The sequence below is a fragment of the Nicotiana attenuata genome, unplaced genomic scaffold (genome assembly GCF_001879085.1).
Source record: "Nicotiana attenuata strain UT unplaced genomic scaffold, NIATTr2, whole genome shotgun sequence".
In the NCBI taxonomy this organism is placed as follows: Eukaryota; Viridiplantae; Streptophyta; class Magnoliopsida; order Solanales; family Solanaceae; genus Nicotiana; species Nicotiana attenuata.
Window position 1 is genome coordinate 171,105 of NW_017671661.1, and position 15,523 is coordinate 186,627.

The 15,523-nt window shown below is 39.1% G+C and overlaps 1 protein-coding gene and 1 long non-coding RNA gene across 2 annotated transcripts in view; both read left to right on the forward strand.

Moving 5' to 3' along the window:
- Positions 1–1,434, forward strand: part of LOC109209549 — a 23,195-nt gene extending 21,761 nt beyond the window's left edge. Inside the window, exons 5-7 of the mRNA XM_019372844.1 lie at positions 78–201; positions 458–731; positions 942–1,434. Coding sequence (XP_019228389.1) covers positions 78–201; positions 458–731; positions 942–1,049 — 506 coding nt within the window. The 3' untranslated portion in view covers positions 1,050–1,434. The remainder of the gene's footprint in view (positions 1–77; positions 202–457; positions 732–941) is intronic.
- A 10,767-nt stretch (positions 1,435–12,201) lies between these two features.
- Positions 12,202–14,692, forward strand: LOC109209551. Its single transcript, XR_002065386.1, has 3 exons — positions 12,202–12,772; positions 12,841–12,888; positions 14,545–14,692. It is a non-coding gene; the product is annotated as an uncharacterized LOC109209551 (long non-coding RNA).
- The last annotated feature ends 831 nt before the right edge of the window (positions 14,693–15,523 follow it).

The following is a 15,523-nucleotide window of genomic DNA, read 5'->3' on the forward strand; positions in this document are numbered from 1 at the left end:
CCCAACCCCCCACCCCAAAAAAAAAAAAAGTAAGAAAGAGGATACTAAATTTGAGGTATCGATTTGACAATGTGCAGGGGCACTGTTATTTTTCGCACTGCTAGGCCTATCTGGTTGCTTCATAACCTGTTATGATCGAAGAGTGCGCAATGATTTGGCTCAGCCTTGCCGGGAGTTGTGCCTATGTTGCTGTCATCCTGGGTACACAATCTTGACTCTTATTATTCTTAGTAAGCTTAACACTGCACTCTTCTTCCTTGTTTCTCTCGCCCATCAATCCAAGAATCGAGAATGAAGCTTAATCCATGCAGAATAGTTTTTTCTTTACATCACTTTTGCACTCTTGATAGACTGCAATATATTCAAAAGTAATTAAGCATTGTCCATAAAGCAATTAGTATTGTACTCTTGTTTTTTATGACTGGTGCATCATTGTTATCTTATGATGCGCTTACAGAATGTGTGCTGATTGTCATTTGCCTGGAACACTTTGTATGTGGACTGATTGCACAACCTGCTTTGAGGGTTGTGCTGGTGCCGCCAGTGAATGTGGAGGTTGCTTAGGAGGTGCCGGTGAAGCTGGGTTGCCACTGATATTTATAATGGCTTTAATCGTGCTAGGACTATTTACTGTCATCGGCATATTTTACAGTGTATTGGTTGCTACAATGGTTGGACAGAGAATATGGCAGAGGCACTACCATATACTCGCAAAAAGAATGCTAACAAAGGTGAGTTAACCCTAGACGTGTTCCTTTTATCTGCTCTACGCTCATTCGTTTTCATGAACCCTTTTTGTCGGGAGGTGGTTCATTGAAATGTTAGATACAATAAATCCTCGCGAACGTGGAACCAGTCATAACTGGCTGCATGATGAGTACTACAATTCTTAAGATGTTTATCAGCAGCTACCTAACGATATGTTTCTTGCTCGTTTGAAGGAATATGTTGTGGAGGATGTCGATGGTGAGGTAAATGGAAGCGATTGGTCTCCACCACCTCTGCCACCGGAGCATGTTCAGCAGCTGAAGTCACTTGGACTTTTGTAAACTTTGAGGATTTTGACATGAATGAAAAACTCCATATTATTGGGGCTCACATCATGTGCTTTAGTATAAGCAGTTAGATCTGCAAAAGAGTCTTCTTCCTGACTAATAGAAAAATGCGATTCAACCCGATATTGTTCAATTATGTTCATAGTTTGAGACTGATCACATGTGATTGTTGACAAAACTGATCGTTAACAATCTAAATGAAGTAACAGCTGCAATGTTGGTTTATATGTTTCTTTCAATCAGCCCCTTGTAGTAAGTTCTCTATTGATATTTACTTCTGTTTCGAAGGTGTCGTTTGGCAGGGGAACATGTTATCCCGGAATTATAATGATGGGATTGTAATACGGAGATTGAATAAATGAATATGTTTTTATTGGAAGGTGTTTGGTTCATTGGACTATAAATGGGATATACGGAGTATAATATAAATATGTTTGGTGTATATTAGAGATAAATTTTATTTTCAATTTCAACCTTGGATTGTTTAAAAGACTTTGCGGTAAGAGTCTTGGAGAAGCCTATCTTGAGATTAATTAATTCAGGGATTATTATCCCATCCTCAATGTGAGACATAATAATACCCAATGGTGGGATTAATTAATTCCGGGATTGTTAATCCTTGATTCGAGAAATGGAACCAAACTCGGGATAAAATAATCTTGCATCTAATTATTATCCCGAAGGATGTATCTAGGCTGGAAATGTTTCACCCTTTCTATTGTTTTACTAATGGTTCTAATGATATACTCCTTAACTACCCCTAATAATATCAGTTGGCTGATTGGCTTATTTGTCAAATCTTGATCCGTAATAGTTGCAGAGATCTTCTAGATATCACTTTTGCTAAATTCAGGACAAACCATGTGGTCTCTCCACGTGCACTTCGTATAGATGGAAACATGTGGAGTGTCCTTTTTAACGTATTTCAAAAAAGAGAAGTGAATGTTTTTTTTTGGTTTCCCATTCGGTGTCTGGTATCCGCATTGGAGCCCGACGATATCCGGATTTGCGCCGCGTAGGGCCTCTTTCGGGGGGAAGGGCTCCCTACCAAGAATTTTTCCATACCCAGGGCTCGAACTCGAGACCTCTGGCTAAGGGAAGAGCAGTCTCATCCATTGCACCACATCCTTTAGTGGTGAGGAGTGAATGTTTGCTTGTTGATTGATATAAAAAATTGGTATGGTCTGATCTGTCTAATCTACCAACTATGAAGCCTAACTTTGGTTGGACTTTGGTTATACTGAATTTGTGTAGCATATCCATATGGGATGTAGTCATGTATAGATTAATCTACATGCACTCTCTAGATACTCAAGCTTTATCCGTCTTCCAAACTCAACCAGTCGATCAGTTTGCGTTTCAATTACAATCTTGTTGTGAATTATAAGAGTCTCTGTGTCCAGCTATAATCCGTAGGGAAAATTACGTGACACATCAAAACCCTTATACAGTATTTACTATCCGTAGCTATACTTTCGGCAAATTTACCATTCATAGCTATATTTGAATTTTATAGCAAATCCATGAAATAAGAGATCAATTGTTTTGAACTGAAACAACAGAGCGACAAGCTCTAGCAGTTCAATTGGTTAGAGGCCCGCTTAGTTAGCACAATGAATACAGTCAATACCAGAGGCATATCCAGGATTTTGGGGTAAAAATTGCACGAGGCGCCCTATTTGGTCGCCCCCATTTAACCTATACTCACTTTTTAAAAAAGTTTTTAACTTGTACCCACTTTTTAAACAACTTCAGCCTCTTTCTCCTCCTTCGTTTTCTTCTTCTCCTCCTTCTTCTTCTTCTTCGGGTGACAATGATTTTATATGGTGGTTGTGAATATATTTTAATGTAGTTTATGATGTTTTACAATGGTGAACTGTTATGATGCTTTATTTTTTACTATTGCTTATGGTTTCTTCTTCTTATTCTTCTTAATTGCAAATGGGTTCATTAGATTTATTGTTGTTTTGACAAATTGATAATTGGGGTTTGTTCCTGATGATATTTGGAGGTTACGTTTCAAATTTGAGCTCATTTGGAGTAGATTTAGATATTAAATCGTATATTGGATCGTTATAATTCGAAGAACAAATTTCTGTTTCTGGGCAATTTTCACTTCAAACTTATTGGCCTTAAGTAAATGAAAACGTTTGTTGCACTTCAGACTTTTTGGCCTTAAGTGCATCTGAAATGCAATTCTTCACTTCAGACTTATTGGCCGTAAGTGTAGCAAAACGTTTGTTGCACTTAAGACCTTTTGGCATTAAGTGCATCTGAAGCGCAATTCTTCACTTCACACTTATTGGCCTGAAGTGTAGCAAAACGTTGGTCGCACTTCAGACCTTTTGGCCTTAAGTGCATCTGAAGTGCAATTTTTCACTTCAGACTTATTGGCCGTAAGTGCATGAAACTATCGGTTACACTTCAGACCTATTTGACCTTAAGTGCATCTGAAGTGCAAATTTTCACTTCAGACTTATTGGCCTTAAGTGAATTAAAATGTTTGTTGCACTTCAGACTTTCTGGCCTTAAGTGCACCTGAAGTGCAATTTTTCACTTCAGACTTATTGGCTTTAAGTGCATCTAAAGTGCAATTTTTTTCACTTCAAACTTATTAGCCTTAAGTGCATGAAACCATTGGTTGCATTTCAGACCTATTTGGCCTTAAGTGCATTTGAAGTGTAATTTTTTCACTTCAGGCATTTTTTTAACTTCAAACCCGATAAGTCTGAAGTTAATCGTAAAGTGGGTACGCTTGCAAACTTTTTTATAAAGTGGGTATAGGTTCAATTATGACCCCAAAACCGGGTATAGATGCAAAAGCCCCAAGATAGGTGCACCACTACCATTTAAGTTGATTCTCTAAGATTTTTCCATGACAACATCGTGACAAATAAACAACAATCAATATTATTATTACAAAAATGTACCATTAATTAGGCAAACTAAAGTTACTAGGCTTTAAACTATGGTGATTTATGAGAATTCCTTTATTCAAGAGGGAAAATATTTTAGCTCACTTAATGAAATGAAGTTATGCTACAATATGGGCCTTGTGCAGTGGAATTTTGGATTAGTTGGGCTAGTGAGTTATAAATACTGAATGATTATTAAAAAAGGTTTTTTTCCTTCCTATACAATATTTGAAATTTATATACCAAAGTTGTTCAACTTTTGTATATTACCCGCCCTAAACAAGTTTTTTATACGATTTATATACAATCCATTATTAGTGCCTTAGATTAGGAGATATTTTGCTTGGAAAATGGCGTAATTGAAGGGAACGAAGTCCAAATCGCCCTTCTATCTAAATAAAACTCCTTCCAGTTGTGTGTTACCTATTTTAAGCCATAATTAACGCAACTCTTCTCTTTCTTTGCCATAATTACCTATTTTAAGAAAATAATAATGCATGGTACAATAACATACAAATTAAAAAAAATTCATACATATTTAATATAAAATTTGATATATCTACAACAACATACATACTTAAAACACATTTCATACAACTAATTATACAGTATACAACTTATTTATAACTTTATCTATAACTTTTATATATCATTCACACCCAATTAAGTACAACTACAACATCATACAACTTATATATAATTTAAATACAAATTTTATACAATATGTCTTTTCTATGTATTTTGTGTATGATTTGTACATATTTTGTATGCAGTGTGTTCTTCTTCCCCTCTGAAATTCCAATCAAAACTTCCTCTCTTAATACAATTTTGATACATATCAACAACTTTAATTAAAAAGATGGAGTAGTATTTATAACTTAAATACAAATTTCATACAACACCCCATACAATATACAACTAATTTTCAGCTTTCATATTCAAAAAAAATAAAAATATAACTACAAACAAAATACAACCAAATACAATTTCTATACAAATTTCATATAACTATTGTATAACTTTAATATAATTTTATATGTATTTTGTATGTCATGTGTTCTTCTTCTTCTTCTTCTTCTTCTTCTTCTTCTTTCAATATGAAAATCCAACCAAAATCTAATCTAATCTTCACCAAATACCCTCAAAATCGAGATATAAACTCCATAGAATATCCCCAATCATTTGCATTAACACCCAATCCAAACAAATAATATTTTTTAAAAAATCCGAATTTGAATTTAAGGCTTCGATGCTTTTTTAATGGCTGTCAGTAGTGAAGAATCAAACACCTTCAAAATTTATTGATTGACAATGTCAATTCGAATAATTGAGCAAAATAATTAATATCCATCTGATGCTACCCCCATCAGAACGCCAACAAGAAAAGGGGAAGTCCAGAAAAGATCGAAACTCCAACCATGGCAAAATTCAGATTGATAAAAAATTAATCGACCGAGGGGAAATTAGACTAGGCTTTTTTCTTTTGATTCTGCGTACAGTATTCTTAGAGAACTTTGTAAATGAAGCCTCATGTTATTTCACATATACTTATAAAAGGAAACCTTTCGGTTTCATCTTTCATGCGTTCCCCTTTGCTTGTGTATGTCTTTCTTTGTTTCGAATTTAGACGTTTGTCGATGATTAGCCAGGTGAACTGGACTTCGAGAAAAAACCCTTAGGTTTACAAATCGGCCCTGGGGCTCGCTGGGATGGCCCGTAGGCTCTTACGCATTTGCCCTTAGGTGCTTTTTAGTTAACTGTTTTGGGCTCAGTCTTCGAGTTGGTTTTCGACTCGAGCTCATCGACCCTTAGGTTTTTGAATTTTAGGTTGGCCCTCAGGCTCTTACGCGTTGGGTCGGCACAACCTCTAATATGGGCTGGCGCTCGGGCTCTTATGCCTTGGGTCGGTACGACCTCTAATATGGGCTGGCACTTGGGCTCTTACGCCTTGGGTCGGTACGATCTCTAATATTGGATGACGCCTAGGCTCTTACGCGTTGGGTCGGTACGACCTCTTATATTGTCTTTGTTTTTCCCTCGTTAAAGACTTTTTAAAGTTTTTGTGTTCGCCCGACTCTTCGACGGTTCGATAAGAACCTCGATTATGAGCCGTTATGTAGTGATAAATGAGCACCTCGGGAGATTTCGCTCGATGGCTGAATTGTTCCGAAGCCTGTGTTTGGAGCTGACATGATTGAAGCTCTTTTGCTTATGCTGAGGGTAGCCTGATTAACCGATTCTTTTCGAAGTATTTTCGAAGTAATTTAAAGGCCTGTGAATTTTATGGTGACGGTCGGCTGTCCCCGAGTCGCGTTAGTTTGGCTGGTACAGCCTTGTGACCGTAGTCATTGTATTTTGCAGTAGCCTTTTAGTCCCCGAGTGAAGTAGCTTCGGCGTCTATATTGAGGGTATGCCTTTTTAGGGGTCTTACAAGTACGAATATATAGCCTTAACTTTTAAGATCAGGATTGTGCCTTTTGTAAGGTCTTATAAATTTGAACATGCCTTACTTGAGGTCTTACAGATAGGTTACTTGGCACAAGTATGATTCATGCCTGGCTCGAGGTCTTACAGATAGGTTACTTGGTACAAGTATGATTCATGCCTGGCTTGAGGTCTTACAGATTTGGTATTGCCTTATGGAGGTCTTACACTGTTGATAACGCCTCGTGGAGGTCTTATATTTTCTAACATTGCCACGTGGAGGGCTTACGGGCTCGATGTCGCCCGCATGAGGTCTTATGGCCTCGGTTTCTTGATACCTCGATGGGGTGACCGTCTGCGACAGTCCCCGAGACGTTGAGAGTTTTTGGCTCTGGAGCCGTTCTTTGTATATTTTGATGTTTCCTCATTGAGGTCTTACGAGCTCGAAGTTTCCGGCCCGGAGGTCTTATGGCTTCGAGTTTTTGATGTCAGTCCCCGAGTGTTCGAGAAATTTCTGGCTCTGGAGCCGTTTCTTGAAAAAATAGCGAATTTCTTTGAAGCGCAAAGTGTTTTGATGGAAAAATATTCCTTGATTACTTGGTACAAGTATACATGTTTTTGTCCTCAAGGGTTTGATTATTCTATGCGTACACGGTTCAATCGACCGTTTGGCCCGATACATCGTTTTCCTATTAAGACCTTTTTTGGCTCAGTTGACTTCTTCGAGGAGGTGATCTCTCGGGGGGATGCCCCCCAGTATTTGAGGTTCATTAAAGAGAAGCCTTGAATACTTGTTAAGTTCTCCTTAGGTAGCACATAGATGTTGCATCGTTAAAAACCTTGCCGGTAAAACCCTTCTTGGGATAAAATCCGGTCGAAGGAAAAGAGTGCAACGCATGCTTTAAAACCTAAGGTCTTCAAGCTGGAAAGTGCTTCGATTGTTCTAACCGGACTCCTGCACATAGGTTAGTGTAAGATGCAAATAAAAAGGGAGACAGTTATACCTTAGTGGAGGTGGCGCTTCAAGCCTCGATATGCTCCAACCGCTTGCTCCGTGGATGCGGTACGGTCCTTTGCTCGTTTATTCAGATGCAGCCGAGAATGTGGCTTGTGATTTCTACTTCACTGTTTGCTCATCCTTTGGTTCCTTCGATGTTGAAGGCGTCGATTCCGGTGCCACATCGTGCACCGCGAACATCTCCCTTGCTGCATGCTGCTCCCCGTATACAATTTTTATTCCGTCCTTTGTTGGAAACTTCATCATTTGATGAAGGGTTGACGGTACTGCTCTCATGCAGTGTATCCATGGCCTTCTGAGTAAGGCATTGTATCTCATATCTCCTTCGATGACATGAAACTTGGCATTTTGGGTTGTGCCGGCCACGTTGACCGGGAGGGTGATTTCCCCTTTCGTTGGCTCGCTCGCCATGTTGAATCCATTGAGGACTCGAGAAGCGGGCACAATTTGGTCGAGCAGTCCGAGCTGATCCACCACCCTCGACCTGATAATGTTGGTCGAGCTACCTGGATCCACAAGTACACGTTTAATTTGAAATGTGTTCACAAGAAAAGAAATTACAGTGCATCGTTATAAGGCTGAGACAGGGTCTCGATGTCCTCGTCGTTGAATGTGAGAGCATCCTCGGGTATGTAACCTCGAGTTCACTTTTTCCTGGTGATGGATATTTTTGTTCGTTTGACAATGGGTTCCTGTGGGATGTCGACTCCCCCAAAAATCATGTGGATGACGTGTTGTGGTTCTTCTGTTTCATTTTTCCTGTTCGCCTCTCTTTCCCGAAATTGATTTTTGGCTCAGTCGTTGAGGAACTCTCGAAGGTGCCCTTTGTTAAGTAGTCGGGCTACTTCTTCTCGGAGCTGTCTGCAATCTTCGGTCCTATGACCGTGTGTGCCGTGAAATTGGCAAATCAGGTTGGGGTTCCTTTGCGATGGATCTGATAGTACAGGTTTTGGCCTCTGGTGTCTCTGATTTTACCTATGGCTGATACGATGTCCGAAACATCGACGTTGAAGTTGTACTCATATAACCGGGGTGCCTCCGTCGGCCTTGTGTATCTGTCGAATCCGGCTCTTCTCACGAGTCCCCGAGGATTCTGACCTCGATCTGTCCTTCGGTCATTTCGGGGTATGTTACGCCTTGGGGCGTTTCTTTGATCTTCCGTGTATGGTTGATACCTTTCCTTGTTCGACGTTAGTTCCTTTGCCAAGAGCCTGCTAGGATATACTGAGCCCGAGGGGGCTCTTAGTTGGTCGTCCTCGACCCTAATCTTTGATTGATATCAGTTGTGGACGTTCGACCAAGTTACGGCGGGATATTCAACCAAGTTCTGCTTCAGCTGCTTCGAAGCCACCGAGCTTCGTTCGTTCAAACCTTGAGTGAAGGCCTACACTGCCCAGTCAACGAAGACTGGCGGTAATTCCATTCGCTCCATTTGAAAGCGAGATACAAACTCCCGTAGCATCTCATTTTCCCTCTGTTTGATTTTGAAGACATAGGATTTCCTTGTAGCAACCTTGATGGCACCGGCATGTGCCTTTATAAAAGAATCTGCCAGCATGGCAAATGAATGTATTGAATTTGGGGCTAGGTTATGATACCACATCATGGCCCCTTTTGAAAGTGTTTCTCCGAATTTCTTCAATAAGACGGATTCGGTCTCGTCGTCCTTCAGGTCATTCCCCTTTACAGCACAAGTGTAAGAGTAATGTGCTCGTTGGGGTCCGAGGTTCCGTTGTACTTCGGGAGATCAGGCATTCTGAATTTCCTCGGGATGGTCTTTGGAGCAGCATTTGATGGGAATGGCTTTTGTACAGATTTCTTTGAATCTACACCCTTCAGAATCGGGGGTGCGCCTGGGATCTGATCGACCCTTGAATTGTAGGTCTCCTCCTTTTTGTCGTTGGCTTCTATCTTCTTTTTGCCCGATTCAATCCTCTTTGTGAGGTCCTCGAGCATCTGTAGATAGCGGGGTCGGGTGCTGACCCGTTGTTGCTCGATCTTTCTGGTACTTGTTCGGCTCGAGGAGCCGTTTCTGGTGCTGCTGTGCTCAGAGTTTTTTGGTGGCTTTGCAGTTGAGCAATCGCCAGCTGTTGTGCCTGCAACATCTCAAAAATAACGTAAAGGCTAACCTCTCGTCCCCCCCGAGCTGGGGTTTTCTGAGCTTCTTGTTGGTTTTCTTGGCGTATACACCTGTTGGTGTGGGAGCTTATAGCGGCATGTTGGGCGTTGCGCGAGACCACGTCCACGGGAATTGGTTCTGGTGCATCCTCAGGGTTTTGCGGTGGTACACCGATGCCTGGAATGTCTACACCATTCTTTCCATGGTCCTCGGGGCCGTTGTTCTCATGTGCATTCACTGAGTTAGACATTTTGACCTGAAATAAAAGATTCTCGGACAAGAAAAAGTGTGAAAGATAACTAGCGTTATTCAATAAACCATCACGAAAACAATCACTATTATTTTTAGCCCCACGGTGGGCGCCAAATTGTTTACCTTGAAAATGGTAATTACAATTAGATTTGATTTTGTGGTTCTAAAAATACCTGATTTATTTTTATGCTAGTTGTTAGGAAGTAGATGCTAAGTGTGAGACTAGAAAATAAGATAAGAGCTTGAAGATAGCGTGACAAGCATACCGAGTGGCCGAGAGTCGGGGTCTCGAGCTAGCCTATACGGGGCTTCGAGGTCGAGCTAAAGCGTTGGACTATGTATAACCGATGAAGGACTAACAGTTCTAAGAATTTTGATGAGGGCTCTTTATGATCAATGATGAGTAATAAATGAAGAACAATCGATGAAACACAATAAATGTAAGCAATGTAATAAATATAAGCAATAAAATCAAGGTTGAATATGTTTAAGTTAGAGAGCAGAGAATGTTCTTGTTCTTGTATTTAATATCATGTGTGCAAAAAATGACAAGGATCCCCTTTATATAGGAGGGGGAATCCCAACACAGTACAGGTGCATTTATTACAAAGATATGTGGCTGGTACAACTATTTATTATAAAGATCGACGACTGGTACAGCCATTTAGTGTCAAGGTACGGACTTGTACTATTCTTGTAGACCTGGTCAGCTTTAATCACGTGCCTTGGGAATTTCCCATTTGTCCAAGATAGCCGCCGATCTGCACTGCCCCGAGGTTGAGCATAGGGAACCCTCGGGGTCGAACCTCGAGCTGTGCCTCGGGCCTTCTGAATACGGGCTATCGAATGCCAAAATGATCGTAAAATCGGACTCTCCAATTTCAGCCGTATACAGATGTATTGAACCGGAAGGGGCTCCTAATTGGTCGTCCTCGACCCTGATCTTCGATTGATATCGATTGTGCACGTCTGCCCAAGTTACAGCTGGATACTCGACCAAATTTTGTTTCAACTGTCGTGATGCTATCGAGCTCCGCTCGTTCAACCCTTGGGTGAAAGCTTGAACGACCCAATCATCTATGACCATTGGCAACTCCATGCGTTCCATTTGAAATTGGGTACGAACTCCCTTAGCATTTCGTTATCCCTTTGCCTTATCTTGAAAACATCCGATTTTCTTGTTGCGACCTTTATGGCCCCGGCGTGCGCCTTCACCAAAGAATCTGCTAACATGGCAAACGAATCGATTGAATTTGGTGGCAGATTGTGATACCAAATCATTGCTCCCTTTGATAAAGTTTCCCCAAATTTTTTCAACAAAACGGACTCGATCTCATAATCATCTAAGTCATTTCCCTTTATACCACATGTGTACGAAGTGATGTGTTCATTAGGATTGGTGGTCCCGTTGTATTTAGGTATATCCGGCATACGGAACTTCTTGGGAATGGGCTTCGAAGCCACACTCTGAGGAAAAGGCTTCTGCACGAATTTTTTCGAATCCAAACACATAAGGATCGGGGGTGTCCCCGGTATCTGATCAACTCGGGAGTTGTATGTTTCTACTTTTTTATCATTGTCTTCGATCTTCTTCTCTCCCGACTCAATTCTTTTGGTGAGCTCCTCAAGAATTTTCATTATTGCAAGATTCAGTTCCTAATTCGTTACCATTCGACCTTTCTGGCACTGGCTCGATACGGCGAATGATTTCTGGCTCGACCCCACTCGGAGTCTTGTGTTGATTTTGCAGCTGAGCAATAACGGCTTACTGAGCCTGTAGCATCTCGAATATCACCTGGAGATTAACTTCTTCATCTCATCTGTCCTGCGTACCTTGACCACCAGATCGGCCTTCCCTGCGTACACTCCCTTCGGGGTCCGTGCCTAGGTCTACATTTAAAGCAACGTGTGAACTGATATCGACTGGATCGGCTACCGGTGCTCCTCCAAGATTAGCTAGTGGCACCCCGGCTCCTGGAGCAATTACATTGTCGTGTTCCCCATGAAATCCTAGACCATCATCACCATGTACGGGTGCGTTTTGAGAGTTCAACATGTTTTAACCTGAGAGCAAAAACACTTGACAAGAACAAGTGTGAAATAACGCGTGTTATCAGAATCAGCACTGAAACAATCACTATTATCCTTAGCCCCACGGTGGGCGCCAAACTATTTACCCTAAAATTTGAGTAACAGTTAAACTTGTATTATGGTTTTAAGGACATGTAATTGATGCCAATTGATAAACAATGGATTAAATAGATAATTTAAAGAATAAAGTAAATTAAACCAGTGTGTAAGCTAAATCTCGACCTCAACCTTTGAAGTCTCGAGGTATGAAGATGGGAATAATAAATGATAAAACAACTCTAATGAACAGTAAGTGAAATAGCAAGAGAGTAATGTGCGTATATTTTCTTATCTGTGAATAATGGGGCTTACAAATGAATGAGATCCCTCTTTATATAATAGGGGAATCCTAAATAAGTTACACTTCTAATTATAGTAGGAAATCACATTTGACAACTGTTTAACCGTTGTAGACCAATCCATTCCGTAATTCACGCCGTGATCTCCGGCCCGTTGCGGGTATCTCGCTCTTTCCGTTACTGAATCATACCGACATCATTTCTAAGCACGCCTTCTTCTGACCTCGGTAAGTGTTATCGACCTCGACCTTGGAAAGGGACTTCGACCCTAAAACTCGACGTCCTGGTCTTTCAACGTAGTATCACTTTTTCCATCGAGAGACAAAATCAGGTAGCCTCAATTTTCACCGTATACACCTATAAAAACAAGTGATATAACAAAGAATTAGGTATCAAAAGGAAGCTTATAACTACAGAATAAGTGCAGAGTAGGTTAGGAAAGTTTGGCGAAAATGTAACAAGTGTGCTGGAGCTGATGTTCTTTCTACGTGTAGAAGTTGTTTTATATATCAAACTTGAAACATCAGTCGACCAATAGCATTAAAGGCCTCCACGTTTAGGTAACTTCTCTTAAATTAAAAGAGAAACTTCTATTTCTTTAACCAATAAATGTCTATCATTGTTGAAGGACATATTAATATACGAGAAAATACAAGACGTGAACAACGGCAGTGAGGTGAATTTTTTTCTTCGTCGAATTCCCTTAACTTGTTTATGTAATTTTTTTTTTTTATAATATTTTTTGAATCCATTCGGTAAAGTTTCTGCTTCCGTCGCTGAGCAGAATAGCAGACCTAAATATCGTATTTTTGTTATATAAGTATGAGTAGTATTATTTTTTGATATTGTTCCCAATAAGAAAGGACTTTTATAGGGACAAAAGCTTCATGTGGAGTTCTGAATAGTTGATGCTTTGCTATTTCCTTCTCAATCTTACTGAAATGAAACTTTTCTTTTTTGAAATTCTTTCGAGAAATGAAGAAAATATAAAAGACAAGAGAATTACTTAAACCTACTTTTACTTTAGCAAACCTGATTGCACGTCTCTTTAATTTGATATCAAGGACCTACCTTGTTTAATAATAAACGTTATGTTCTGTTACTATGTAATATTTTTTTCCGGAAAATGCTTTTTGAAAAGTTAGCTCCCGTTTGATTATAGATTTGGCTACTTTTTTCCAAAATAAAATTTGAAAACATTGTTTGTTCATGGAATATAATCAGTTTTTGAAAAATTCTGAATTTTTTTTCAAGTTCACAAAAATTAGAAATTTTTTTTTTTCAACTCACAAAACGTCAATTTTTTTTATAATAAAATGCATGTTCAAATGCAACTTCAACTTCCAAAGATTGTTTTCTAACCCAACTTCAAAATTTTCAAGTTTTGACAAATTTATATCCGAACGCTAGCTTGGTCGTTTGTGGTGTTTGGTTGTTGTAGATGTTATTTAAGAAAAAATATTTTTATCAAAAGGGAAAAAAGTAACTTTCTTACTTATGGGAAATCTCAATCATCTTTTCTAGAATTCTTTATTGTTCATGTCGTAGCTGAAACGTTTGTTTGCATAAAGGATACGGCGTGCATCACGTGGTCGGTGACGGTGATGCGTGATTTCCGTCACCCTTAACAAATTACATACCTTTCCCCTCTAATTTAAATGTTTCACTAATATAATTTAACTTATTAGTGAAACATTTAAATTATTGTATAAAATTATATTTATCATTTATTACTAATAAAGATTTACTAGAAAATTTTTTCATACTGAATTTACCATCCTCAGCTATACTTTAAGAAAAGTACCATTCGTAGCTATATTTGACTTTCGTAGCTATATTTGAATTTTATAGCAAATCCACCTATATTCTGTATTACGAAGGAGGAATTTTTTCGGGAAATCCTTGTCTATCTATATTTTGCCTTGATTTTGCGCCATGTATGTACTTTATTCAAGTATGGAATGTTTTTTTTGCACCATGTATGTTTGATTGTATTTTTGTGGTTATGTACCTATGTTTATACCTCTGTATTTTTGTTGTTTGTAACCTTGTATACACTCTTATATTTTTATATTCCGCCTTGCTTGTATTTATTGCGAGAACGAATACAACTATGAATAATAAATATTGAAACAATAATTACGAATTGTAATTAGTTATAAAATTGTAGTACTTTCTGAAATTTGCTTATCGTATAGGCCATCAATGCACACAATTATAATCCTCTAAACAGAAACCTAATATTTTGCCGTCTGTTTTTCCTGGTTTCCCGGCGGCCCTTTGTCCTTTATGTCCTTTTATATTGGGAAAAAACTGAATTTAAATATTGAAGATGATATGTCATGACACGTGGACCGGTCAAATAGTCAAAGCATGACAAACAGTAAGAAGACACAAGCAACAATAGATGCGGGAGAGAAGACACGAGCAACAATAGATGCGGGAGAGAAGATACGAGTTACTATCCAGATGAAACGAGACTCGTACCTGTTCGAGCCATTTAAAGCTCGAAGATCAGAAGGAATTGAAGATATGAATCTGATAGCGTAAAAGAGTCCAAATTCAACATTAAATGCCAAATACGTTAGAGAATTTGTATTTAATAAGAATGATTGAATAACGTTTCTTTTAATGTCATTTACTGCTCGTAATTGCCTCATTAAGACAAAGATATTACACTTTCTCTTAGAATTGACTATAAAAGGATAAAGTCACAATATTTGTAAGACACAAAATATCATTCCGATTATACTGAAATATACTCTTATTCATTGCTTTATTGTTGTTCACAAAATCTCTTATTTCTTGATTATCAGTAACCTGATTTCTCTATTAAATTCTAGCTTTAACCAAATATTCAGTTTTCTGGTTAAACAAATTGGTTCCGTTACCGGGAATCTGATAATCTATTCTCTTTAAGTTACATTTTATCTGTTATTATCATCATGTCGAACCAACAACAACAACAACAATAACAGTGAGAATACCTTGGGAAACCATGAACATCAAGTCCATCAAAATCAAGGTGATTTACAAAACATTAACGTGGTTCCTCCCCCTCAAAATTCACCACGTCAATCTCGTGAAAGCACTCCTACTCCTGAATCCCGAGCTGTTGAACTAGAGCAATCTGAATATTTTGAAGGAGCGGATGACGCTTTACAGAAAGTAATTGATGTACGGGTTAATAAAGCTCTTCAAACTCTTGTTAGTCGATTACCTGTTGCACCGTCCACACCTACGCCTAATAACAACACACTGGAGAATCCTCGTTCTGGCCTTATCAATTCTGGAAATGAAGGAACCCCCAG